This window comes from Athene noctua, chromosome 9, assembly GCF_965140245.1.
Source record: "Athene noctua chromosome 9, bAthNoc1.hap1.1, whole genome shotgun sequence".
NCBI classification, from domain to species: Eukaryota; Metazoa; Chordata; class Aves; order Strigiformes; family Strigidae; genus Athene; species Athene noctua.
This window is the reverse complement of record NC_134045.1, coordinates 5002019-5027574: the sequence shown is the minus strand read 5'-3', so window position 1 is coordinate 5027574 and position 25556 is coordinate 5002019. Positions and strand designations below refer to the sequence as shown.

The 25556-nt window shown below is 40.8% G+C and overlaps 1 protein-coding gene across 3 annotated transcripts in view; it reads left to right on the top strand.

Annotated features, from left to right (window-relative positions):
- Positions 1 to 25556, top strand: part of RANBP10 (RAN binding protein 10) — an 81152-nt gene that overhangs the window by 19419 nt on the left and 36177 nt on the right. For all 3 annotated transcript variants that reach the window (XM_074912890.1, XM_074912889.1, XM_074912891.1), the window contains one exon: positions 4042 to 4094. In XM_074912890.1, coding sequence (XP_074768991.1) covers positions 4042 to 4094 — 53 coding nt within the window. The remainder of the gene's footprint in view (positions 1 to 4041; positions 4095 to 25556) is intronic.

Sequence of the window (25556 nt, the reverse complement as noted above, 5' to 3'; positions counted from 1 at the left end):
CAAAGACAAAACAACATCTTCCCCTCTGGACTCTGTACAACAAAGGTGTTGCTAGCACCTCTGTCCCTCCTCAGATGAAACGAGGTGGTTTTTGCAGTTTATACAGAGTTACTGAGGAGTAGATAGTCCAGAGAACAGGTTCTGTCATCTCTATAGTTCTTTACGAGTTTAGGTTTTGGGGTGAATGCCCAGAAGTCTTGCCTTGTCTCTGCTCAGTTCATGTATCATTTGAAGCAATGCTGGTCTTTACCATATAGCTCTCTGTTTCAGGACATACTGTAGACTATGCAGGGCTCAATTTAGTGTGAATCCTCCACATGCCACTCTTCTGTTATGTCTTGCCTGGCTACTCTTTGGCATGTGGCACAGAAATGTTTGGGGTGTCTCTTGCTGGGCTCTGTCTTGGCAGCTTCTAATCCCTCCTTGGAGGGAGTGCATGCCCAGGCAGAGCTGACCTTTGGCTGACAGTTCTCTGAATGCGGGTGAAAGAATCCCTGTTTGTGCTGGAGGTGCTGGTTAGCCTGTGGTAGGGAAGGGAATGCCCTTGAGCTCCTTCCATCATGACCAAGCTAGATAATCCTCCTTATCTCCAGGATGGGGCCAGTCAGATCTAAAGTTTAGGGTTACTGTCTGCAGGAAGTAGTCACTTCACTTGTGTCCTGGGACTTGGAGCAGTGTAAAATACATTCAAGGCATTTGTGTTTCTGTGTGCAAGCTGTATTGCACTGGAGTGTTCACAGTCTTGTCTCAACAGAGTGCCTTGAGCTCTTCTTTTTGTAGACAGGCTGCAGGCATTTAGCACTTCTGCAGAGAATATCAGATTTGCTATGTAATAATGTACATACTAGGAAACCCTCACAAATCTCTCTTTATCCTTCAAAATGAGAAATAGGAAATCCAGCCAAATGTCCTGGAAGCTGTACTCTGACTGGAGAGTTTCTGAGATAAACTTTTTTGCCTTAAATGCTATCAGGAGGTTCAAATCTTTTGCTCCTGAACTGGCTTCTGTCAAAGTCTCTTTTGGGTATTTTTCTAAGTTCAGTGATCTTATTATTTCCTTTATCAAACACTAATGCTTTCCTGGTGCTTGTGTAGTTATGTAACTTATACATAATGTGATTTATGGTGAGAGCTGAAGGACCTGGGCTGGCCTTGTAGCTGGCTGTTCCATTGGCATGGCCCTGTTTGTCATCCCAGGAAAACTTGAAGAGCAGAAAAACACTGAGCTGGGTGAAGGGAAATTACAAATCCAGCAGCAAGTTCTCCATATGATGATCATGTATTACTTTCCTCTGAAGATAACTCTAAGAGGCCAGGAGCCAACTAAAAGGCAGACCATATAATGGTTAGCAATTGAGTGATCAGGTATATAGATAACTGGGTTTGTGACTCTAGGGAGAATGATATCGTGACTGGTAGACACAAATTACACAGCTCTCCTAGGGCATCTGGGTATTGTACCACTTGTTGAGCATGAAGTGATCGTTGTGGTCTCTGTGGTGGAAGAGCAGAAAAGATTCTCTGTGTAAAACTCTTAACCATTATGTAGGAAGCTGAAAACCAGGACCTCCGTTGTGCCAGTCTCCAAAATACTTCTCTGCACCTTTTTGCAGTATTGTACTTTGCTCACTACCAGGAAGAGAGGTGAGGAGGAACAGCTCTGCCATGTTGATGAGGAATTGGTCTGAGGAGGAGGGGTTTGGATCCTCTGGAAGCTGGAGCACTTCTGAAATAAAATGTGTTTTTTAAAGAAGGAACTGACTTAATCTAAAGCACGGTAAAACTGGTTTTCGTGTTTAAAATCTGGAAGATCATGCTACCAAGATGTGAAGTGTACAATGAAGTAGGCCATGTTTGTGAAGATGTTGTGCTGTTTATTAAAGATGTCATAGACTGATAAACTTAGAGAGCTATAAAGATTAACATTTCTCTGTAAACAAGAAAAAAAATCAGTTATTACCATTTCTGTGGTATTTGATTAGGGTGGTGACAATGATTGAGATGGAGAAATCAAAGGCAGGGAACAGTTGCTGTGGGAGACTTAACCCACGTTGCTTGGAGAAATGTAACTTTGGGGTCAAATTCTGAAATAGTATTTTTAGACATAGTTAATGTTTTATGGAGCAGGTGGCTGAGGAAGCCACAGGAAGAACACTGATACTGTGAAAGAATAGCAGGACACTGGCTGTAACCTTTTTGGATTTATACCTTTACATGAACAAGAGCTCATCAGTAACTGTTAATTTCCAAACGTAGTAACCTAAAAATATGGAAGCTTGTTAAAAACAAACTGAGCAGGGCAGCTGTTTCTGTGGTTCCAGGGCATATTAAGAGAATTACAGACCATGCAAATTAACAGAAATAGAACAAACAAAATGGGTATGTGCATAAATATTGCAGTGAAGAAGAGCCTTTGCAAAGGCTGGCTATGTCTTGCAGTCCTCTTGAACGCAGAAGCAGATAAAGATCAGTCTGCCTGGATTTTCAAAAGCCATTTGGCAAGGTTCAGTCTCAAAAATTCTTGAGGAAAGTCAAGGCAATGTGGGTTAAAGTGAAGGAGCTGGTGTGATTGAATGGTGGGTTAGATGATTAGCTAACAGGTAGGAAGTGGGGCAGAGGCATGAATGGCCCATATGTGCATGTCATGTCCCCTTCCTCCCTGCAGCTGAGGATGTTCAGTGGATTTCAGTGGAGGTGTGTACTACACCTCTGATGTTCACTACTGTAATAAATGACCTGGAAGTGAATTTAATAGTAAGATGATATTTTATGCTGATGATATGAATCTAACTAGAGTTGTAAAATCTAGGGCTGACTATGGATGATAAAATGAAAAATGTGGTTTAGGTTGAATAGATGTAAAATGATTCTCATGGGGAGAGAATAAGCAATCCAAACGACTCAAAAAATGTTCTCTGAGTTGCCTCTTACAGTGCAGGGACAAGTTCTCTGTGTCCTGGTTCCATGGAAAAATCAGCTCATTCTCATCTGCAGTCAAAAAATAAGGGGAATAAGAGAGACTGAGATGGGCAGGAATACAACCCAAACCAGAGAACATAATTATGCTGTTGTCGGTAACAATCACCATGCGTTTGTATTGTGAATGATGCTTGTGGTTCTGGTTTTCCCCTGCTTCTCAGAAGATACAGAACTGGAAGTGTAACAAGAGTATTAAAGTGTAGATGAGCTTCCATAATAGGAACACTGAATAGACTGTAAGTAGCCAACCTTGAGAAGAAACCATTGGAGAGTGGGGTATGAATCAGGACTTTAAAACCCTTGAGAAAGGTAACAGAGAAATGCTAGTACTCTCTCTTCTAATTCTAAAAATGTGAGTACCAAACTAGTTTGGACAGTAATTGAATGGTGGAGCTGCAGTATGTTGCCTTTTCAGAGAGCTTACAGATGTCCTGAAGTGATCGGATTAATGGAGGAAAATCTGTTGGAGTGTGAACTACAGAAAGACCACCTTTTGCTTAGGAAATTGTGTAAAACATATGTTGGACAATGAAATAATGTTTTTGGAAAGTACAATTGTTTGCCCTGTCCTGTGCATCCATTATCAGCTATTCCTGGAGACAATACGTTAGGCTGGATAAACATTTGTTCTCATATACTATATCTGCATTTAAGTATTTTTTTTTTTACTCTCTTGTTAATCACCTATACATTTTTTTTCTGACATATTGAAAAAAAACCCAAACAACCCACAACCCAGAAATTTAATTGCTGAGTGTTTTCCAGTCTTTTTCCTACCAATTAAGAGCTAAAGAATAGCTGTAGTTGTGTATTGGAAGGCTGTCAGTCACTAAAGCAGACTGACGTTTTATCTTGGAATAAAGAAAAAACTAAAAATGTAACAGAAAATCTTTAGTGATTTCAACATTCTTACCTTCAACAATTATGAATTGGTGAGGGGGTTTTTGGTTTCTCTTTTTTTGTGTGGTGTTTTTTTTTTACTGCTATATTTCTGCTGCAGTTAATCTTGTGGCTTGGCTATTCTGTGCTTGACTGATATTTTGTTTGGGGTTTTTTTTGAAGGTACATGGGAATAGGACTTTCTGCTCAAGGGGTCAACATGAACAGGCTTCCTGGTAAGTCACTGTTAAGGTTTGTTTTGGCTTTCTGTGTCAAAGATTTTAATGTATGTAATATGAATTAATGTGTTTCTATTAATAAAGTGTTGTCACTGTGTCTTATGTTTGGAAGTTTCAAACTATTATTTTCCTAAACTGAGTTACTAGTATTGTTAATGTAGCCATGATGATTTTAGCAGATAATAGAAATTAATATTAAAGTAATGACTAAGATGATGAGCTTTCAGACGTGCAAGCTCTTCTTTGCATCTGAAAAATAAGTAGCAAAATAATTTGACATTTAATCTGTGTATCTCACTTGACAAATTCGCATGGAAGAATCTGAAAATGACAGGAAAATTGGCCTGTCATATTGTCTCTCCTCTATTCTTCCCCTCTCCACGCCAAAATCTAGAAAATGTAATGGAGTGGTATTTCCAGATAATATTGTTTCTTTTGTTTGAAATGTTTGGGTTTAGGTTAGCTTCTAAGTTGGTTAAGTAGCTCCTTTTTAAAAAGTAATAGTAATATTTCTTTAACAATATCCAATTTATTAGGTCAAATTACGATTTCTAGATTTGGATTAACATAGTGACTTCTGTAGCAGGAATTCTTTCAGCTGGATTTGAAATTAGAATTGTCTGTGTTTGGTGGAAAGTAAATGTTCAAGTGCAAGAGTGGATGACAGCTGGTTCCCAGTGGTGGGGGCTTTTTTTGGTCTTGGGTGTGACTTACTTCTGGTGGAGTTGTTTTAAAGCCGAAATATGAGTTCAACCTTTATTATGCATCTTGGTATTCCCAAAGGAGAATGTTTTGTGAATGTCCTAACAAAAGGAGAAGCTTCTGTAGGGCTTCCAATAAGACCCTTGTGAATTTACTTCTCAGTGAGGATTTTGCTTTCATCTTTACTAGTAACTTGCATGTTCAGAGAGTGGAACATGCTTGTTTTCCTCCTTATAACCTTCAAGTGAAAATGATGTAGCATAGGAGCAAAATCCTTGACTGTTCTGGGAGCAAAATCTGGGATTCTGTAGCTCTGTTATAAATTTCTGAAATGTGTATTTCTATAGCTATGTTTCTGAAATTCTGCTAAGACTGCATATGGAGTCTCAGCAAGAAAATTAAAAGGACACCAAGACAGCCACTGGCCTTGGATGATTTCAGAAAATAACCAACTTTCTGGTGCCCATTCTTTTAATTGTAAAGCAGCTGCTGAATTTTGCAGTGGAACAACTGCTTTGTCTTGTTACTGAAGAGAAGTGTGGAGATCTTAAAATGCATGATGGAGCATTTGGGACCTTTTGCATTGATAAAGAAGAAACTTGGAATTGTAGGCTAATTGCATTAGTTAATTAGTTCAATTAAAATTTCACCAGTGAAACAACAAATATTGTTTTAGTGACAATGTCAGCACTGTGTGGGCTGTTCTTAAATCACAACCATGGTTAACAGTTGCAGGCAGCCTTTCCAGGTACCACTTTGATCATGTTTGTTTGAGTCATCTTTTGGCCACCGTCAGAAGCAAGTCCTAAGATCGCTTGGTCTCATGAGGGCGTAACCTTCCTTGCATCTATTTTTCTCTAGTAATTTCAGATCTGCTCAGAGAACTTGTGGAACCTCTAACTTTTTGAGATATTTAGGAGTCGGCTGGACATGGTGTTGACCCACCTGATCTAATTAGACCTTTGAGCAGGGGTTGGACTAGGTGACTTCTAGAGGTCCTTTCCCTCTTTAGTTATTCTGTACTTCTACAATAACTCTGTTTTTGGGAGAAGAGTTTCAGTAACACCCATGTTTTAAAGAATTTGCATCTTACTGCAAACTTAATAATTGTTATGACAACTACAGCATATACACATCGGAGAGAGAATTAAGGTCACAGGTTTTTATCCACTCAGAACTAGATCAGGGAAGGAGGAAGGCAGGACACTACCAGTTTTCTCAAGTGATAGTTGGTTGCAAAAATGTAGGGAATGTCTGGATCAAGATGAGTTTTCAGACTTCTCCTCCCTCTGCACTCCCTCTGCCCCCAGTCTTCCCAACCCAGGTGACTTGTGTGCATGTGCAAGACTACACATGGGTCTAGGCCCATCATCTCTTCCCAAGATTGAAGGGTTTGGCTATTTGGAAGAGGAGTTGTTTGGCTGTTAAAGGGAGCATGTTCTGTTCAGGAAATGGCTCTCTGGCTTGTGCAGTGGAAAGATGGATGGGATTGTCTTGTAGACTTGGCCTGTAGACTGTTCGTTGGATTATGCTTAAGCTAAGATTCTCCTGGGATTACAGCACAGACAGATACAGAGATATGTATATATATAATAACCACAGCTGAATACTAACCTGAGATGATACGTACTGAATGTCACAGGTGTGCTGTCCTGAAATTAAACAGCCAACATAATTTCTTTTTTTTTTTTCCCTTTAGAGACTAAAAACTAACCAAACCACTTCTGATAAATGACTTTAAAGGCCAAGAGCTACATCGGCAGTATTTTGTGGCCAGTTTGAATCAAAGTGCCTGTATATTACTGTTATTTCTAGACTGTATGTGGCGAATGTGGAATTATTTTTTGAGTGAAATAAAACATAAACTGAACTTGATACTTCAGCTAATGCTTATTTAGCAAGGAATTGTACAAATTTGATCCCATGAACCTGTTTGTTTGATCATGTGCAGATTATGCTGCCAAGAATGATTCTGCAGGCATGGTTAGGTCAACCTCCCATCATCAGTGTGAAGTGAACTGAATGGCTCTGTATTACAGCTCAGTAATTATCTTCCCGGCTTTTGGAGAATGAGTCAGATTTATTTTTTTTATAGTATATTGGTCAAGTAACTGAAGTGAGAAACATATATCAGGCTTAACTGTTAGCAGGTCCTTCACGGCACAGAGTAAGCAAGAGCTCACAAAGAAGTGACAGACCTTGGAGTCTTGACTTGGCTTCACATCAAAATGTAATTTTAACTTTGTGACCTGAAACCCTGCCAAATCAGTCTCTTTAGACCATTTCTAAGTTACTTCTGCTTTAACAGATCAATTTTTGCTAAGTGTGCTGTCAGGACAGTATGTGACCCACTACAAGTAGTGGCTTGGGAGCCCAAAGCCTGGTATGGGAGCCCAAGTTGGTCCCTTTCTTGTTCCCACTTTCAGTGAGGGTCCTTGGTACCTCATTCAAAGAACAATTTTGCTGCTGGGTTCTGTCTCTGACTGTTCCCCCCCCCCCCCCCCCCCCCCTCGAACAAATGCTTTGGGCATATCCAGTTCAAAGTTGGGGCATTTCTGCTTTATGCCAAAATTATTTTGGCTTCAGCCCAGCTCGGTGTTGACTGTGGGGTAGTGCTGAGCTTTCTCTGAAGACTGGAAGTGTGGTTGGAGGAACCTGAGCATTTTGTTAAACTACCCCTTTCTGCACTGCAAAGAGAGATTGCTTTTGAAAGGAGAGCGCCCTGTCTGTTCAACTCAAGGCTTCTGTGGGCTGTGCTTTGAAATTCAATCAGCAGGCCTGGAATTATTGTGGGTTTTTTATCGGAGTACCAACTTCTGTAACCCTAATGTGCCTTGATGATTTTTTTAATTATTATTTTTAAAATTTTTAAAGACATTTTGAACACTAATAAACATTCTGCTTTAAACTAGTGGCTTTTATTGAAATGTCTGCTCACTTCACCAACATTTTATTGAAATGGCTGTTCACTTTTTTCCCCAGATACAACTTCTTTTCATGTGTGCTCGGTATTTTGGTATCTGAGGATGAAATTACATGTTAACTGAACTGGTCTAAATCACTGTCATCAAAGGAGAGAAACCTGACCCTTCCTCCCCCACACCTACAGCTTCACAGTCCCTCTTCTTCCCTTGTGCAAGCCCCTGGCTCTGGCACTTGTCACCTCCCTGGCCAGGCCTGGCAGGCACCTGACTGTTTTTCTGCTGTGTTGGGGTTTTGGCAGGCTGGTTCCTTCAGTACTTATGGTGTAATGCTCTTACCTTTGCATCTTGAGTGTAACATCGGAAACTTTTTTTTTTTACATTATTGTTTAGCCTTTAATCCAGTACATTTTTCTGAGCTCAGCTGAAAATGCATTGGTGGTTTGCTACAGTTTTCACCTAAACCTTCATAAAATGGAGCAGATTGCTGTTCCTCTCTTTAATATGGATGAGATGTGCCTGCTGGAGATGATTCTTCCCGCATGTGATGTTCTGCATTGGTTCAAGTCCTTCATGCTGTTGAGAGATAACGTTTCATTTATTCTACGTCTTTGAGGGTAATCCAGCAGGAACGTACAGCCAGGCAGAGAGGGAAGGAGGGGTGATTCTCTGTGGTAGCAGCAAGGTCTTAATTCAACCTAAAATGTTGTGAAACCATACCCTTAGGCATACCCTGCTTCAGTTTCTGAAACAGCATAGATAGGATCTGACCAATCACTTTTAGAGACTTTAAACACCCTCTGGTTAATAACTGACTTGCCCTGCTATGCAGCATTGCACATGTTAAATGGTGTGCCAGCTTTCACTCACCATTGTTTTGTTTTATGAAACTTTGATTATTTTTTTCACCTTACTTTTCAGATGAAAAGATACTGCTTGGCTTATTCACTATCTGCTTCAAATTCCTTGTGAAAAGAACAAGCTTTCAAATTTAAGAATGTTTTATGGACTTGAATTAAAGTGTGGCCAGATAAACCACAGAATTTGGTGTAAGAAACGTGCTCTGTGTTGGGGTTTGGCTTCTGGGACTGTAATGCTTTAAGCCAGGTCAGCAAAAACAGAAACAGTTTGTCTAACTGACCTGTGTCTGTTCAGCAAAGGTCCTTGTGAGTGATCTGTTTCTGTAGACATGTAGGTAAAATAAAAATGAGCACTGGGAATGAAGACTTCTGCATACCCCTCTGCTCTGTGAAAGCCATCCATCCTCTTCCATAAGCCATCAACACAATGAACAGGCTTTCCATTTTAGCTTTGTTTGGAGATCCCTTCCTTTCCTTTGCATTCTCTTGGTGATAGGTTTCTGTTGACATTTGTAGATAGGACTTTATTTCTTCTTAGTTTGTCTTGCATGTTATCAGAGGAGATGCAAACAGGGGAGCAAGCTATTGAGGAATCTGTCTGCCTGTTCTTTTGAGAAGAAAAAGATACTGGTTTCTCCCTTACGGATGTTCACATGGGTTTTTCAGGCAGGCATGCTCCCTTCCAGGGGTGACTAGAGCAGGGAGGCTGGATAGATGTTGTCTTGTAGGAACCAGTGAGAAACTAGAGGAACTGGGCTTGTTCAGCCTACAGGAGGCAAAGAAGGGATCTACTAGCAGCCTTTCACTATCTAAAGGAGCTTGCAGAGATCATGGACCCAGACTTTTCTCAGAGGTGCACAGTACAAGGAAGAGAGGCAGTGGGCCCTAGTTGTGACAAAGTTATCATGGAAAATAAGATATCATTTTCAGACTTGGGGATGTATTACTACGGAGGCTCTATCCTCAGAGATTGTCAAATCTCAATTGGATAAGGCTCTAGGAGGTCTGATCTAACTTTTAAGTTAACCCTGCTAGGAGTGGGAAGTTTGGTTAGAGACCTCCAGATGTTCCTTCAAGCCAGTTTTGGGGTCTTTTTTGGTGATGGTTTTTTTCTGTGATTGCTTAGGGGATCTTTCTACTTCACATGTGTTTAAAGAACTTCATTTCCATGTATCAGCTTATGCTTTGGGTTGTTGCTTTCTATGGCTCCAATGGCAAATGAAGGACCTGTGCTAAAGGATTTAGTCCCAGTGGCAAATATAATAATTATAGAAGATGTGACCTCACCAAATCATCTGATCTGATCTAATTCAATTATGCATCAGTCCTGCCTGACAGGTGTGTGTCTAAACCAGTCTTTCATTATCTTTCTGGCAACTTCCTCCAACACTGTCCTTGTGTTGGAAACTTTTCCTGATGACTAAGTTGAATATTCCATGTAGTCGAAGTCCATTACTCTTGGATCACATGGAGGTGGAGAATAATTACTTTCTTTCTATTTGCAGCAGTGTACACAAAGACTTTTATCAGTTTTGTGGTCTTCTCTCTAGACCAAACATCCCTGGCTCTTTACCCTGTTCCTGTTTGTCATGTTTTCTTGATTTGTGACAATTCTTCCTGATCTTTTCTGAACTCTAACCACTGGATGCATCACAAGCACCAGTGTCTTACTCCCTATCGTAAAAGAAAACATTAGAATTCAGAGTAAGTCCAGGGAGTGGCTCTTATCCCACATTGCGAACAAGGGCAAAGGAAAATCCTTGCCAGGCTTTCACAATTTCTAAGGCTTAAGCAGAAAGGGTAGAAGCTAGGTGGTTAAGTGGGAAAAGGGCCTTCCCCCTTGGCTTCTGGAGCAACCAGCAAAAGTCCTGAGGTATGGGATTAAATATATGAACAGTATGTGGCAAACAAATAGTAATTCAGTTTGCTTTCAAATACTCCCAGCTAAATCAGCTTTTTGGACACCCAACTTGATTTTTATATCTTTAGAAGTATTTTTTACTATGTCTATTTATCAGGCTGTCTTAAAATACCTTATAGTATTTGTCCGTCTGCAAAGCTCTTCTAGAACTATCCTTAAAAATAGTTGACCAAAATGACACATGGGATTTTCATATAGTGTCTTAGTAAAGTTTTACACAATGGTACTTGCACTTTCTTGTCTCTTTAGTAAATATACCTTAGATGTAACTTTTCTTCTACTCTTTGCTGTGTTGAGGAAATAGAGCAAATCAGAGTTTTGCTTTTGGTTTAGATGTAATTTTAATTATGTAGTCTATCCTTATTGCAACTTGTTGACACATTAGGAAGGCAGATGGGTGGAAAAACAGACAAGAAAGCAGTGGCAGTCCAAGCTACTGACAGTATAGGTTTAATTTGTTAAGGCTGAGCGAGCTGACATCAGGGTACAGGGCAGGATGTTGTGCTCAGTGAGTGCTAGGTTGAAGGAAAGCTGCTCATGGTCAGTGCCTGTGGAGTGTGTAGGAAACCTTGGAGCGCCATAAAGAAACCTGAATTCTGTTCCTACCTCTGTTATTATCCATAAGGAAGGTTTAATGCTGTAAAGAAGCATGGAAACATTCAATTTACCTTCTGCTTGACCCCTGTTTTTTTCTTAGTGTTGTTGTGGCTCTTCATGGAGAACTTGAGGCCACTAAGGTTTCTAGTTAAACGACTCAAATTGGTCAAGAATGGCTGAAGGAAGCCTTGTGATTTTCTTAGAGATTTGAGTACTTGCTTTTACATGATCATTGCTTATAGTCCTTCTTTTTGCCAGTTTTCCTTGTATTTTCTTTTTGCATTTTGTTGGGTCCTCTTCAGGGTTAAGCACCATAGAAACTTTTGAGTACTGTTTGATGGAGTTTTGGGATAAAAGTGGTTACTTGAGTAATTTAATCAAAGTGGTACCAAAATGTATACTTGGTTCAACATTTAATACTCTTAATGGCAGTTTGGATCTGTTAATGTTACTTCTGCTAGACCAGTAGTGGCAATACCACCTATACCATGTCCTACTGGAGTTTAGTGAAGAGATATGACCCAACTTTGCCACTCCACATTTAAGCCTTTCCCCTTGCTAGCCAGGAGATTTGACTTGTCAGGAATTTGATTTTATTTGTGCAGTAAGTATAACCCAGATTGAATAGTACCCAAATCTTCATTTTGGTGTGTGATTTGTGTATAGGTAATTGTGGTACCCATGACGAATTTCATAAACACATCACTTAGCGCCTGCATAGATTACAGAGGATGGCAATTAATTTTTGTGTGTCAGGTTAAGGAAAATAGAGGGTTGATACTGGTTTGTTTTGGGTTTTTTTTAATGAATAAATGTGCATTGCCCCAAAACAGAAACACCCCCAGGACTTCGTTAGACATGCAGTCCTTCAGCTGGCTGTGCCAGTTCCTGTCCACAAACTTGCTTACACTTCTGGTACCCTCTCATTTATCCTAGCAAACCAGTTTGTGGGGCTGCATGTGAACTGGGTCATGTAATTGAGCTAGTAATAATGGGTGGGGGGCACTGCCTGATTTTGGGGTTGTTATTAACTTGGATCTGTTCTGTTGCCCAGTTGATCAGACAGTGCAGGTTGAAACAACTCCTCTGTGAAACTTTATTCTGCAGAAAGGTGTGGGTAACAGTGGTCTGAGATTAATTTTTGTTTCTATCAAAAGTACTCTCACCTAAGATATGTGCTGAAAACCTTAATTAAAGACTGATCATTCCCTCCAATAAACAGTTACACAGCTGATCATGGAGACTGTTTTTTATGAAGATGCATCTTGCTAGGGCATACTGGTCTGAAGCTAGCTTGGCTGGCTGTGTCTCTAGTTTTTTTATCTGTCTCTACCTTTTTTTCAAATTGCTTGAAGATGATGGCTGGATAACATTTATTTTGGTGATGAGTCAGATGATATTGGAACTTGACTGGATTTTTTTTTTTTTGCACTGAGCTTTGTTTCATTTAGTCACATAGTAAAGCACTGAAAACAGACGTTGATGAAAGCATATGCTTGTTTTTGCTGTTACCTTTCTGTACCTTATAGTCCACGTGGTGAAGGGACCAAAGGGACCTGGACTCAGAAGGATTATTAGCTATTACTGGAAGGACTGTATGCTAGTAGTGTCAGTGTCTGGGCTATGGAAGGGTGTGATGAGGAAAAGTGAAACATGGTTGATGCAGGAGAATCCTATCTTGGGAAATTTCTGAGTCAGATGCCTTCTGGCTGTGTCTGGTTTGTTGCAGTGATATGTTAAAGAGGCTGTGATGTGTGTGCTGTGGTTATTAACACCCTGGAATATGATGGGATGAGAACATCTACAGAAGTTGTCTTGGTGGTAGTGGAGAAAGTTACCTGAAATCAAAGGCAAGTGACTTCTTCTAAAGAAAGTGTATTGTAGAGCAGTCCAGTGGTAGTCTGAAGTAGAGGCCACCAGAAGCTCATTCACAATAAATCAAGGGTGATGCTGTTAATCATCCCAAAATACAAAGGGATGTGAAAGATCAAAGCAGAAAGAGCCTCTGACCTGGGGTGGCAGCAGGAGGTGGGCTGCGATCCCACCACTGCTTTCTCTGCCTCCCCAGGCAGAGTGAACCCTACAAACGTATTCTGAGCAAGATGCACTGGAGCATCTAGGGAAGTGTCCTGTTGCTTAAATGCAGGTTACTTGGGAGCAGTCAGTGATGCGAAAAATCTGATGTTCAGTAGGATCTGAGGGGACAAAGCAGTCTGAGAACTGCTCCAATAACTTTACTTGGGTAGCCTTGTTGTTGCTGACTTAACTAGGTTTTGACATGAAAATGTAATTTGTATCTGTCTTCAGCATCCTGAGAGGTTATTGGTATGTTCAGTAATTGCAAGTTTTAGTGCTGTATAATGGAAGAAATGAGAGCAAAGTGAGTCAGTGTGTTGGTTCAGCTCTGGAGTTAGTGATCCATTTGTGCAGAATGGATTTTTAGAGGAATTCCTGCCCTCTCAAGAGCTCATCTGGGTGTTGAAGGTTATTGTGGAGCTTGGAATAGTGGTTGATAATAAACATATACTGCCAAGAAAAAGATACATATTACAATAGGGTTAAGACTTTTGGCCTTTGTAAGTCAGTGTTTTGGGTTTGTCTACATGAGTCTCTTATTTTTGAAAGTGGGGTGTATTTTTTTAAGTGAATCTCCTGGTTATCACCACTTGATGTACTTCTGTTTACATCTGCAGTTGTGCTACCCTTGTTCCTTCTAAACAAAACTGAAAGATGCGCTCCAGGATCACAGTTAAGTGCACTCCAGCCACTAGTAACTATTCAGTCCATGGAACAAGGCTAATTAATACAAGGTACCCATCCCCATTTAAAAAAAAAAAAAAAGTAATGAAAAATACTGGAGAAAGTGTCTTGAAACTGGTTGTTTTATTCTCGAATCTGCTCTTACTGTGCTGCACCATATGCTATTTTCAAAATAGCTTCTGATAATTTTTAAAAATTTAAGTTGAAATGAAGGTAATACTAAAGAAATTGTAAAAAATTTGGGCTTCTTATATTAAAACAAAAGGATTTCCGTTGAACTTAAGCTTTCATATTTTTAGTGTAAGAATTTTTCCCATATGGAATCAATATCATGTGTTCAGTGTATGTAAAATTTCATCATAGGAAAGTAATCTGAGAAATACTCATTTTGGGTTTATTCTGGGCATCTCTGGTTCATTTATATTGTTTCTTTTTTCATTTTCTTTCTTAGTTCTATGTGTATGCAATGCCTGACCAAATTTTAAATGCACCATGGCATTACTTAACTCATCCTCATGTTGTTTTCTGTTCCTGCTCCTACTCTCTGAAGATCAGTAAACACCCTTTAAAAAGGTTGTTCTTTCTCAAAATTGTATGATTTTTATTTTTTTAAAAAAAGTTCTACATATCTTTATAAATCTCGTGTTTTAATTGACCTATCTACTAATAATCAAGGTTTGCCAAGCTCCACCTAATTTTTCAGTTGTCTTCATCTCATGTAAGCTTTCTCACTTTCAGGTCAGCTTTCTCAGATCCTACTATATGTGCTCAGCTTGCCTGAACTTGTGTGAAAATTCCACCTTGAATATCGAAATGGATTTGGTGCATTTGCTCTGAATTCATTAATATCACATATTCAGCTCCTAGAAGAACCGGAAGTTCATTCTTCCACATTCTTCAATTTTTCCCATATCAATAGTGGGCTTTCTGATAAGGTTTGGATTTACAAGATCTAAATTTTGGAGACATTTAAAGTTAAAACTTGCCAATATACAATTAAAAGAATTAACTAGGTGTATTGTGTGTGGGTGCATTGTGGTACAGGAGGGGAAGGTTGTGGACTGAATTTGTGTACAAGGATGGTTGTATTATAAAATATAGGTTGAGTTATGTGAATTGGTATTTTAAATTAGGTTATGTTGTTAGGGTGTTTGAATAACTTGAATTCAGATCAGCCATTCTTTTAAAATGCATATATTCTCTTGACATCGGTAGTTGCAAGCAAAGATTATTGGTCTTCAGGCATGTAGTAGCATTTATCTTTGCTTCCTCTCCTTTGTCTGGGCGTGGTGTCTTGCATGTGGTTGGCCTCATCTGAGGAAACAACTTTTATATAGAAGCTGGCAAAGGTGGTCAGCTTATGTCTTGTTTACCCATAATCAGCACTGGAAGAAGAGCCTGATATCTACACCACCTGCAGAAGGGAAGTCATAAGGGCATGAATGAGTCTAGCTTAGGAAGCTTGAGCTATCCTATTGGGTAGATCCTTAACCAATTTTCACTATGAACATACTGTGCAGGAATTGCAAGAAATGCACAAATTTGTATGTTAGTTTATGTATGGATCCCTTTTTCTTCCCAAAATGTCTTGGTTTTTGGAGTCGTGGTGCGCGTGTGGTGTCTAGGATCTGAAGTTTATAGTGGATGGACTCTCACAGTTTCTGTAAGCTGTCAAGAACAAGCAAACCAAGAAATGCTGAACTGGCTGTTTTGTTTGTACCTGGAAGCATGTGTAATTTCTTTCTTTACCCTCATGGCTGCCAAAGCGGCCGTCCTCATGCACTCCTGTGCTCTGCTCATTAGGTGTGCCTCCCCTCATTAGATTATCTTGCACATAGCTGGATACAAATTGTTTAGGTGGGACATGTTTTAAAACATGAGCCTTCTGTTAAGAGCTGATACTGGCTGAGCTGGCATGGCTTGGAGGAGTTGGATAGATGTCTTAGTACGTTGTGTGATACTTGATGAAGAGTGACACCAAGGTGGTGGTGATCAGGTCTTCAAATGGGGTCAGATCTGATACTTTGTCCAGCTCTGAACACATCTGACTAACAAAACCAGCTCCTGAACCACAGAATTGAAGTGAATAACCTTCTGAATTAAGGTTAAATTTAATGTCATGTTTTATTTATGGCTAGCTATGTGAAAATTAGGATTCTATAAAGTAGAACTTTTTTCCCCTTCAGACCCGCTTCAGTTCACTTGTTTGCTTGTATTTATTACATTGATTGCCCTGTCTGCAGCCAGAAAAACTGCTGCCAGCCATTTGGTCAGGTTTTTAGGGAGGTGGTGGTTTTATTTTTTTTTTCTTCTTTTTTCTTTTAGTCTTTTTGATTAGACTAGCTTTTGGGCACACAGACTACAGGTTTGAATGGAGGAGACGGACCAAAAGCTGAGCTTTCAGTAACCATGCTTCACCCTGGAATACTTGGGAGAGTGCTTAGCCACATCATTCAAGCTGAACAAAACTGTGAATTGGTATTTCAAGGCAATAACCCTGGCCTTGGAAGACTAATCAAAGAAAGTGTTTCCACCAGCTGTTAAGTGTTCAGGCATCAGTGTGGGTAAGTGATTCTTACTCAGGAGGTATGGCTGTCCTTGTGCTTTTCCGTGTCCTGATTTCTGTGCTGTAACTCTTTTGGAGATGGGCTGGCTCCTCACGGAAGTTCGGCACTCTTTTCTCATGCAACATGTTCCCAGGAATGTATGATGTGGGTACACTGGAGCTTGCCTTTGCGCAGAGCTCTCTGTCATCCAGCAGGTTGTGTTGGTTTTGTACCATGTAAAACCAAAGTTTCCAAAGCAGAGCGTAGACAGCATTGCATAGTGGAGTTTGTGATTTGGTCTTTACCAATATCCCAGCTTGCATCTCCAGCTGTAGCACAGGTTATGGATGATCCAGATAATTTTAGTGACAGTTAAGAGTTGACTAGCAAATTAGAGACATCAATTGAGCTGTCAACAGGAGTTGTAATCAACACTGCTTGTTTTTCAGATTTAAAAAAAAATTCTTTAGAGAGGCTGAACCTATTACTTGACCCTTTCGGATAAAAAGCAACATCAACACAAAGCTAAATTTCACTACAACTCAAAGTGATGGATAGCAGCAATTTTTACTGATGGATAAACGTGATACTCTTTAGAAAACCCTGTTGCTTTGCTTTAATTGATGTGGAAACTATTTAAGGAACCTCGGTTTAGAATCTAGAGGGCCTTGTTGTAATCACTTAGCATCATGAGATGCACTTCTTCTGGAAGACTTCTCTCTTCGTAAAGTCTCATGTTTATATAAATATTTTTTGTTAATGATTTTCTTACCTCATTAAATACCATTTTAAGGATTGTTTTTAATAGTAGCTGGATGCTGGCCCCCTGCATTATACAGTGAGCTCTAATATCACTTTTGGCTGAGTCAACTGCTCTGCCTTGGTGTCTCTATCAAATGACTCTTGCCCATTACCTTGCAAGATGTTCCTGAAGGTGACTTAATATTTTATAAAGGTGTTCTTGCTCATCAGCTAAAAGTTGAAAAGTTGGCCTATAAATGAACACATGAATTATTTAGTATGATGAGATTTGAAGCCTGGGTGTGTGATAAGCTTTTGTATCCAACTTGTTCTTTGGCCCTGCTACTTAATAGATAAATGGCAAAACTCCTCATCTGGCTTTTTAATCCCTGTCCTACATTGTTTTGCACCCCTGCTCTTCTCCCCACCCCCTCCAGTGTAGTGTGTCAGGGAATATAATAGATAATAGTACAGTGGTGACCTGATCATGCTAGAGTGCTTTTTGAGCCTTGCCTTTGTAGATAGAGCCAACCTGTTTTGTAATTGTTCTTTAACCATGTTGTGGTCTGTATGTATGAGGCTGTGTATGGCTTGTAGCACATCTTGACCTCTCTGGTGTTGGGAAGACCGGATCATGTTCTGAGTCTGGCAGAAGATGATGCATCAAGCTTGTAAGTTAGGAGGGCTTGCCATCTTTATTCTTTCAAAGGAGTAGGATTTTTATCTTGATTACTGTATTCTGTGGCGAGGTGCATGCTAAGTAGTAATGAAATGGGTTCATTAACAGTTCTCTGGGGCAGGTGGAACAGACCATTCCTTTTGACAAGGTATTACCCATTTTGCAGCCATCCAGAGCCTTCGGGTTTTGTTTTTTCTCATTGAGTCAATGGGTAGCATCACTTCATATAATTAAGTGTAGACTCTGGTTTGATATTGTTTTGAAGGCTAGTTAACGTGCAGTAGCTATCAAATGGCAGGAGTTGCTGACCTGGTCTAAAAATTGCCATGCCAGATCAATATTGTTAAAAAGGAAATCTTAGTGTTATGTTCCGCTTATAGTCTCTGTGGTGGATCAGGTAGTGCTTGTTAGCACCCACATTCTGCTGGATCTCCCAGACTTTTGCAGGGCTTTTTAGCTGTTTATCTAGTAGTCTTTTTGATCTTTGGATCACTGTGTCCTTTTGTTCTTGTTCTCTGTTAATATGAGAGATGCTGTGATTTTTTTTTTAATCTTTTTTCCTCTCCTTTGGATGCTTGCCACACTTAAGTCCTTCTGCCGTGAGGATTTGGTCTGAGCTTTGTCTCTTTTACAGTTGGAAGTTCAAAAACATGAAATAGCTTTTGAGCCAAACCTACAGCCAGGCCTGCCAAGAGTCCAGTGCTCTTTGATTAGCATCATCTGGTGTTGTTCTGCAGGGGCCAAACTGACCTTGGATGAATCTGCTTGATCTGCTGGGAGCTGGGGTGAGAGGGAGGCCACCATACAGCAGCCCCTCACTGGGATGTGTGCTGTGCTGTGGTGCGCTGCACCATTGCCTTGTACGCAATTTAGTGTGATGCTACAAAGACTGAGACCTGAGCACATCCAGCCCCTACTTTAGGAAGTTTGTCCTCTGGGGGGTAAAGTGGTTTTATTTTCTGTATGTGCATTGGTGCTGTAGTGCACTGTCTGGGCTTCTACTCCATTCAAAGTCATTTTGCCACCTTGCAGAAGTTAGGAGAAAGTTGGGGCATTACTAGTTAGGACTCTTCATTTCCTGACGTACCTAGGTAAGTGAGTTTTAGGGATTTTTTTCTTTATTTTTTTTTTTTTTCCCTTGACATGTTCTGGGCAGATGTCCAGGCCATTTGAAGTTCTGCCAGGAAGATGCTGTAATATGCTAAACATGCTGTTCCCTGGTCCTATTCCTGTCCTGCCACGGGTGTTGTGACTGTACCTAGACAGTTGTTCTGTGCCAGGACCATGCCTCTCCTATTCCCACCACCCCAAATCTACAGCATAGCTGCTCAGTGGCCACAGCAACCTATTTTTGTAGGCTGCTTATGGAAACAAAGATGTGTTGCAACATTAATAGTTGATCTGATTCTGAAGCACGTTTGAATGAAGAAAACCAAAGCTACCTCCCTGCTCTCACCCAAGCATCTGATGTTTATGCAACTTCATGTGGTTTGCCATAAATGCTGTAAGACTGAACTACAGCTGAGATACTGCAGCACCCCAAATGCTTCTCGGGGCAATGGGCTTTTCTTGACCAGGCATTTAGCTTCTAAGGCTGTAGGAGCACAGGGGCTTGCTTTGCTTTCCCTTTGCTGGGGACAAAGGCATGCTCTCACTGCTCTGAGCTAACATACCAATGGCACATCAAGTGGCAAGTCCACTGCAGGATGGTAGAGCAATAATGATGGTAGAATAGAGGGGGTCCTGTCCAGCTCTGGTAATGGTTTATTCCTCATATTTATTTTTGTCCTGTCCCTTCAGCCACTAGTCCCTGCCTGGGACTGCTCTGCCCAGAACACTGTGGAAGCAGCTCTGAACAGCAACATCCTACTTCTCCTTGCACCATATTAATCTGTCCAGCCTCTGTTTAATGAACCTTCCCATCCACTGACATCATGCTCTGCTGCTGCCAAAGACCCATAGCTGGCTGAGCAAGAGCAGCCTGCGTATGCTGTGCAGGGAAATGGCCATGTCTCCAGCCAGAACATGGTCCAGCAGTGACTCTGGGCTCTGCAGCTGGCTCCACCCTCAACAGCCTATTCCCCAAGCACCATACAAGCAAAGTTTGTACATCTGTTTCTGCTGGACTTTGGATTCAATAAATCTTATTAAAATTATCTTGTTTGGTTTATTTCAGTGTGTTGACACAAGTTCTTGTCTGTCTGCAGTTAGTGTTTGCACACTACTTGCCCTGGCATGGGCAGCTGTGGGAAGCTAGAGTTGCTGGCCAGAGGAGTGAGAAGAGGAATGCCACAGGCAAAATGCTGGACAAAGAAGAGGGAGAGGAGAAAAATGAAAAGTGTTTCAAAATACAGGAGAGAAAGTAGGTACAGGTGAAAGCTGGAAAGATGCAGACACTGCAAAGGGTTCTGCATAGAGCAGTGGGCTCCGGTGGAACATGCTTCTTCCCTGGAATGTGTACGGGTAGGGAATGGTCCATGTGTCAGTGATAAAGTCCATCTGTCTGCCATTGTTTTAAGGCCTGCAAGTGGCAGAGCAGGAAGAGTGTGAGGTGTGAGGCTGTAATTTACTGGAACCACCATCTTTTCCATGATCACTGGGGCCTTGCACATCTGTCTTTGGCATGCTGTCACAGCAGAGCTCAGTATGGATCCCTGTGAGTGTTGCCCTCCTCCTGTGCCCATGGGCAATTCTGGCATGTTTGAACCTTGATGTGCAAGGGGATGTCATCAGTTTGCTTTCTTCTCCACATGCTGTGGAAGGAGCAAAGGCCAGCAAAGACAAGATGAAGATACTGCTCTTGGTACTTAGGGCATCCTGTGCTGCGTTTCCTCTGTGGTGTATGTGGGCTGATGCTACACACTTCCATGTTTGAGCAGCATATTCAGGCCTTGGTGTCCCTAGATGTGGGACGTAGCTCTGATGCCAGTTTTACCCAGTGCCTACCAGTAGTTCTGTGTACATTGCTGGCTCTCTTGAAGTGGAAAGCTGAAAGGCAGTGTTATTTCTACAGTGCTAAGAGGTAAATGGTGTCCCAGCCCAATAGTGCCACTTCGCAGTTGCTGCTTTGTGAAGCAGAGCCTGATCTCAGCTATGGAAGTTAAGCCCATCACATGATCTGCCCCAAAAGTCAAGATTGAAGCAGGGCTGACATTGAATGGGCGAGGTGGGATTGAGCAGGAATGGATGTAGGACAATTAGGGGTACTAGCAGCACGCTTCATTTAACTCCAGTGCTCACTCTTAAGTGAGTTAAGTTGATCCTGTAACTGTGTCCTGAAGTAACTCAAGTCTTTTCTGCCACATGGTCTGGCATTGCGTAATTTTGGCCTGTTTATCAAGCAGCAGCAATAGAACTTGCTGTTCTTTTTTGGTTTTTTTGATGTGTGTTGGGATCAAGATAGTTATCTAGGAGGATCAACATATCTGCTTTTTCTTGTTAGCAGGCTAAACACAACTTCAGTTTGGTACTGAACATATAAAAATGCCCTCCCAAGCCCTACTCATGGTTTCTGTTTTTCTTTTTTCCAATTCTCTGATTGCACAGTCTGAGATATTCTTCATCTGTCTAATTTTTAATAAATACTATATATATTTTGGGTTAGGGGGTTGAAGTGTTCAATTCAAAGGGATATCATTTTAACTTTTTGTTCATTAGCTGCCGAGGTCCTACCTGCAAATTGGTTCTTGCTGTGGATTTGCATGTTCAAAGTGCAGTTGTCTTCAAGATGAGCTCTAGTGAAAACAGGAGACTTAGGAGGCAGGATGTTTAGGTTCTGCTTTGACCACTGCCATGGGTCAGGTGGCCACATCCTTTTGTTCTCTGCCTGTCTCTCTTTAAAATGATTTTGTGCTTTTGAAAAGAGGATGGGGAAGGAAAATAAAGGAATGAGAGAACAGTGCTACCCAGGCCCTCCAGCCACTCTATTTCACTAGATTTCAGTCTGTAGAATATGGTCCTTTGGGGGTCCGTGATCTACTTTATGTAGAAAAAAATCATGTTCTCCAATCTTGTCCAGATTTTTGAAATTTTGTAAGGAATCTGCACTTGCATTTGAGAATTTTTAGACTTGGTCAGCTGCACATAAGTGTGAAATGTCCGTTGCTCAGATGTCAGCTATCACCAAGAGATTGAAATGGGATGTTATTTAAACCTTACAGCCTTGTTGGAATGAGTTGCTGGTCAGAAACTGTTTGTGCATGGGTACTCCCAGGTTTTTTTTAGAAGCGGCTGCCTTTACCTCTCTAGCCCAGGATGGACTGGTCTAGCTGTTGAGGATGGTAGACTACTGAGGGTGAAGGGTAATGAAAGCTTCTAGAGAGGAGCTGTGGGAGTTAGCTGGGGCTGAGAGCACTGGTGATGAGATGGCAGATGAGAATCTGCGCAGAGAGAGCTTTGTCACAAGAGTGATGATGCATTTTGGAGTGATTACAATAGCTTAATGGAAACATCAGTTCAGTAGTAAAAAGGATAATAAAGGGGAAAATGCTAGGATTAACTCACAGAGGGCTAGGGAACAGTACAGAGAACAACTACAGCCTGCTTCCCTTCTCCATCGTGCACCTTCACCTCTGTTCCCAAAAGCAACATTGTAAATCCAGAAAAGGTTCAGGTGATGGTCAGAAATGCAAGGAATAGCTAAATAAGCCAGGAGTCATCAGTCTAGAAAAGGGATGATTATGGGGGATTTTGTAGAGGTCTATATAATGATGTATGTTCTGGAGAGACTGAATGCAGTTTGCCATCTTCTCCAGTGCAAGAACTACAGGGTATCAAATACAAGTAGTAGGTGGCATGTTTTCATGCAGCTTTCAATTATGCTGTGAAGCTCCTTGTTGCATGATACAGTGGATGGTTTAGATGCATTTAAAGGAGGATTGGACAATTTAATGGAAAGAAAATCCTTTGAGGAGTACTACACAAACAGAATTTCCCATCTGGCTCAGTGGGTCTCTGCTACAGGTGGCTGGAAAGTAATAATGCTCTTCAGTAAGAGCATGATACATGCATGTCTGATGCTTATGCTGTCTCACTTCTTGAAGAGGATCCTTATCTGGGTTGACCCCATACCCCCATATGGCCAGCCTTTTTAAGAACACGCAGATAACGTCTCATCTCTGCCTTCTGGGTCACAACAGTGGCTTCTGGAACTACTTGAGTACTAAGTGGTACAAAAGTTAAAATATCCAGAGAATTTGCAGATGTAAGTGTGGGGAAGGCATATGGGAAGTCTGATTCAGCCCTTATTAAAGCAGTGTTAGATTTTGTAGAGGAGGAAGCTGCAGAGTAACTGGAGGCATGACTAGTGTCATAGGAGTCAAAGAAAAAGTTGTAATATCATAGACCTGTTACTAGGTGGCGATAGTAAATTGTTAATGATGCAGAAAAGTCACAAGTTTTCAGCAAGTATTTTTGTATTTGGAGAAGTTGGAGGATGTATTTGCAAAATACATGTGATAAGTTACTCCCCACCCTGCTGGTAATCCAAGATAATGCCACACACTTTAGGTAGGGATATCCTATTTAAATCAATAGACCTGGATAACTTTCTCCTACAGGCATTTAGAAATGCTGGTTATTTTTAATTGAAATTATTAGAAAATTTCAGAAGACTGGCTGAAGTTGGCTGGTGCTGGAATGACCCATATGCCGTTGCCCTCGTGTTTATTCTGGGCAGGATTTCAGAAATACTGATACATTGTTTGATTAATAAATAACTAAAGGTTGGGCATATAATTAACACTACTCAGCTTATGTTTATGGTGAGTACAGTAAGTTCTTTCAAACAAATCTGGCTTGTTTTGTTAAGATGACCATGGTGATTTGATAAGGCTGACAGTCTCGATTTAAACACTTAGTGTTGTGTCAGGTCCAGATTCAGCACTACACAACATTTGAGTTGAAGTTAACTCTGTATATCACTAGCAAAGTGCTGGGTGAGTGAGATTTCCTTAACTGGTGATATGTGGCTGTCTGTGGAGAGTAAGATTCAAATCAAGCTTTTTCCAGGCACTGTTGCAATACATACCAAATTTGACTCTGTTCTCAAAGCCTTTATTCGGTCACTTCTCATTGGAGTTCATCTCATCAATGCATACATCACCACCTTCGGTGATACAACAAATACCAGTACTGTGAAGCACAAGTCTTACAGGAGCGAGAGGCGTTTTTTTTTCAGTAGAATCAGTTCTTATCTGTAGGTAATGAAAACTTTTTTTTTAATACTACAGAACCTGTAGTGTCTGCACTGGCACAAGTATTTTGTGAAATTGTCCTCACAGTTGGACGTGCTGTTGCATTTCTCATGGCAGCCTTTCCTGGTGCATGATGTGTAAGCATCTGACTGCTTAGATGTGACTGATGACAAGTTCTTATTAAATGCTGTGTAATGCCAGGAATGTTTTGTATGCAGAAGAGCTAGAAGTTTGTATTTGGATTGTATTATTAAGGAGTTTAGGAGATAAATTAGAGTTGTCATCTGAAGTTACCAACAGCTTCATTAGAGAAGTTCTGAACTGACACACATGTAACAGGCCTGGTTTTGGGGAGGCTGAAACGATAGATCAGCGATGACAGCCTTTCACAGGCCAGCAGCAGAGAACATAAAAGGGATAGTAGAAAAGAGGCATAGTGTTAAAAACTCAATATTTCAGTGACATTTTTACTGGATAGAGTTAGGAGTGGTAAATTTACAACAGACTCTAGAGCTCCTATCATTCCCTTCTTTGTTTTTAGCAACCCGATTTGGCATCGATTTTTGAGCTTGCTGAGGGTGCTGTCTGTGCTGTTGTGTTTCAGGAAGATATTAAACAGGACTGGTGCTACTGTCAGCAACTTGTTTGGAGATGGTCTGAGGGAAGACGGAGCTGACTCTTGGGACTTCTCAGTCTGTTCCTGTGGGTGTGAGGGACTTAACAGAGAAAATTATTCACCATTTCTGGACTAGGATTTTCTAGGAGTCCTTCACGCCTTTCACTCCCAAACTTTGCCCTGAGGTCCAAAATCTTGGACCATGGCATGTTTTAGTCTTGCTTCATTCCCTGACTTTCCTGTTGGCATTCATGTGGTGTGGTGCAATAAATGGAGGGCATTGGTCATGCATCAAATGTTTCATGCTTTTCTGAGAAACTGAGCATGTGGGTCCACTGATGATAAAACACCTGACTGCATGTAGCTGAGCACCATTTTTATGGGATTCAATTTCTAGTATGCTCATGTTGTTGGGTTTGTAGGAAAATCATGGCTTGCAGAAGTGCTCCATCCCACCTTTGCAGGGTTCCTCTCTGTGGTTTGCAGTGTGTTCAGTCTTTTTTTGCCTTATTGCAGGATGTGCACTTTCTACTTTTTAATCCTTCTTCTCTTACGGTCTTTGCATTTCTTCTGTAGTCCTTTTGCCCAAATTGTTGCTCCACATTTAACAGATTCTACATTGCCCATAGTAGTATAAGGTCAGTAGATGGTGAATGTACCTTCTTTTGCTTCTGCTTCAGTTGGCACAGTCTGCCTAAGGATCCAACCATATCTGTTTAAAACCCAGGTGGTTGTTATTAATGTTGTGTTTATCTCAGGCTTTTGATAGAAGTACATCTCTCTGTGAGATGTGGTTTTGATTGTGTAATTCATAGGAATGCTCCAAAGAGATGGAGGAAATCCTTATTCTTCTTGAAGTCTTATAATAAGACAGAATATGTCATGCTTACTTTAAGGTCTCTGGTAAGAGGACTGTTCCCCA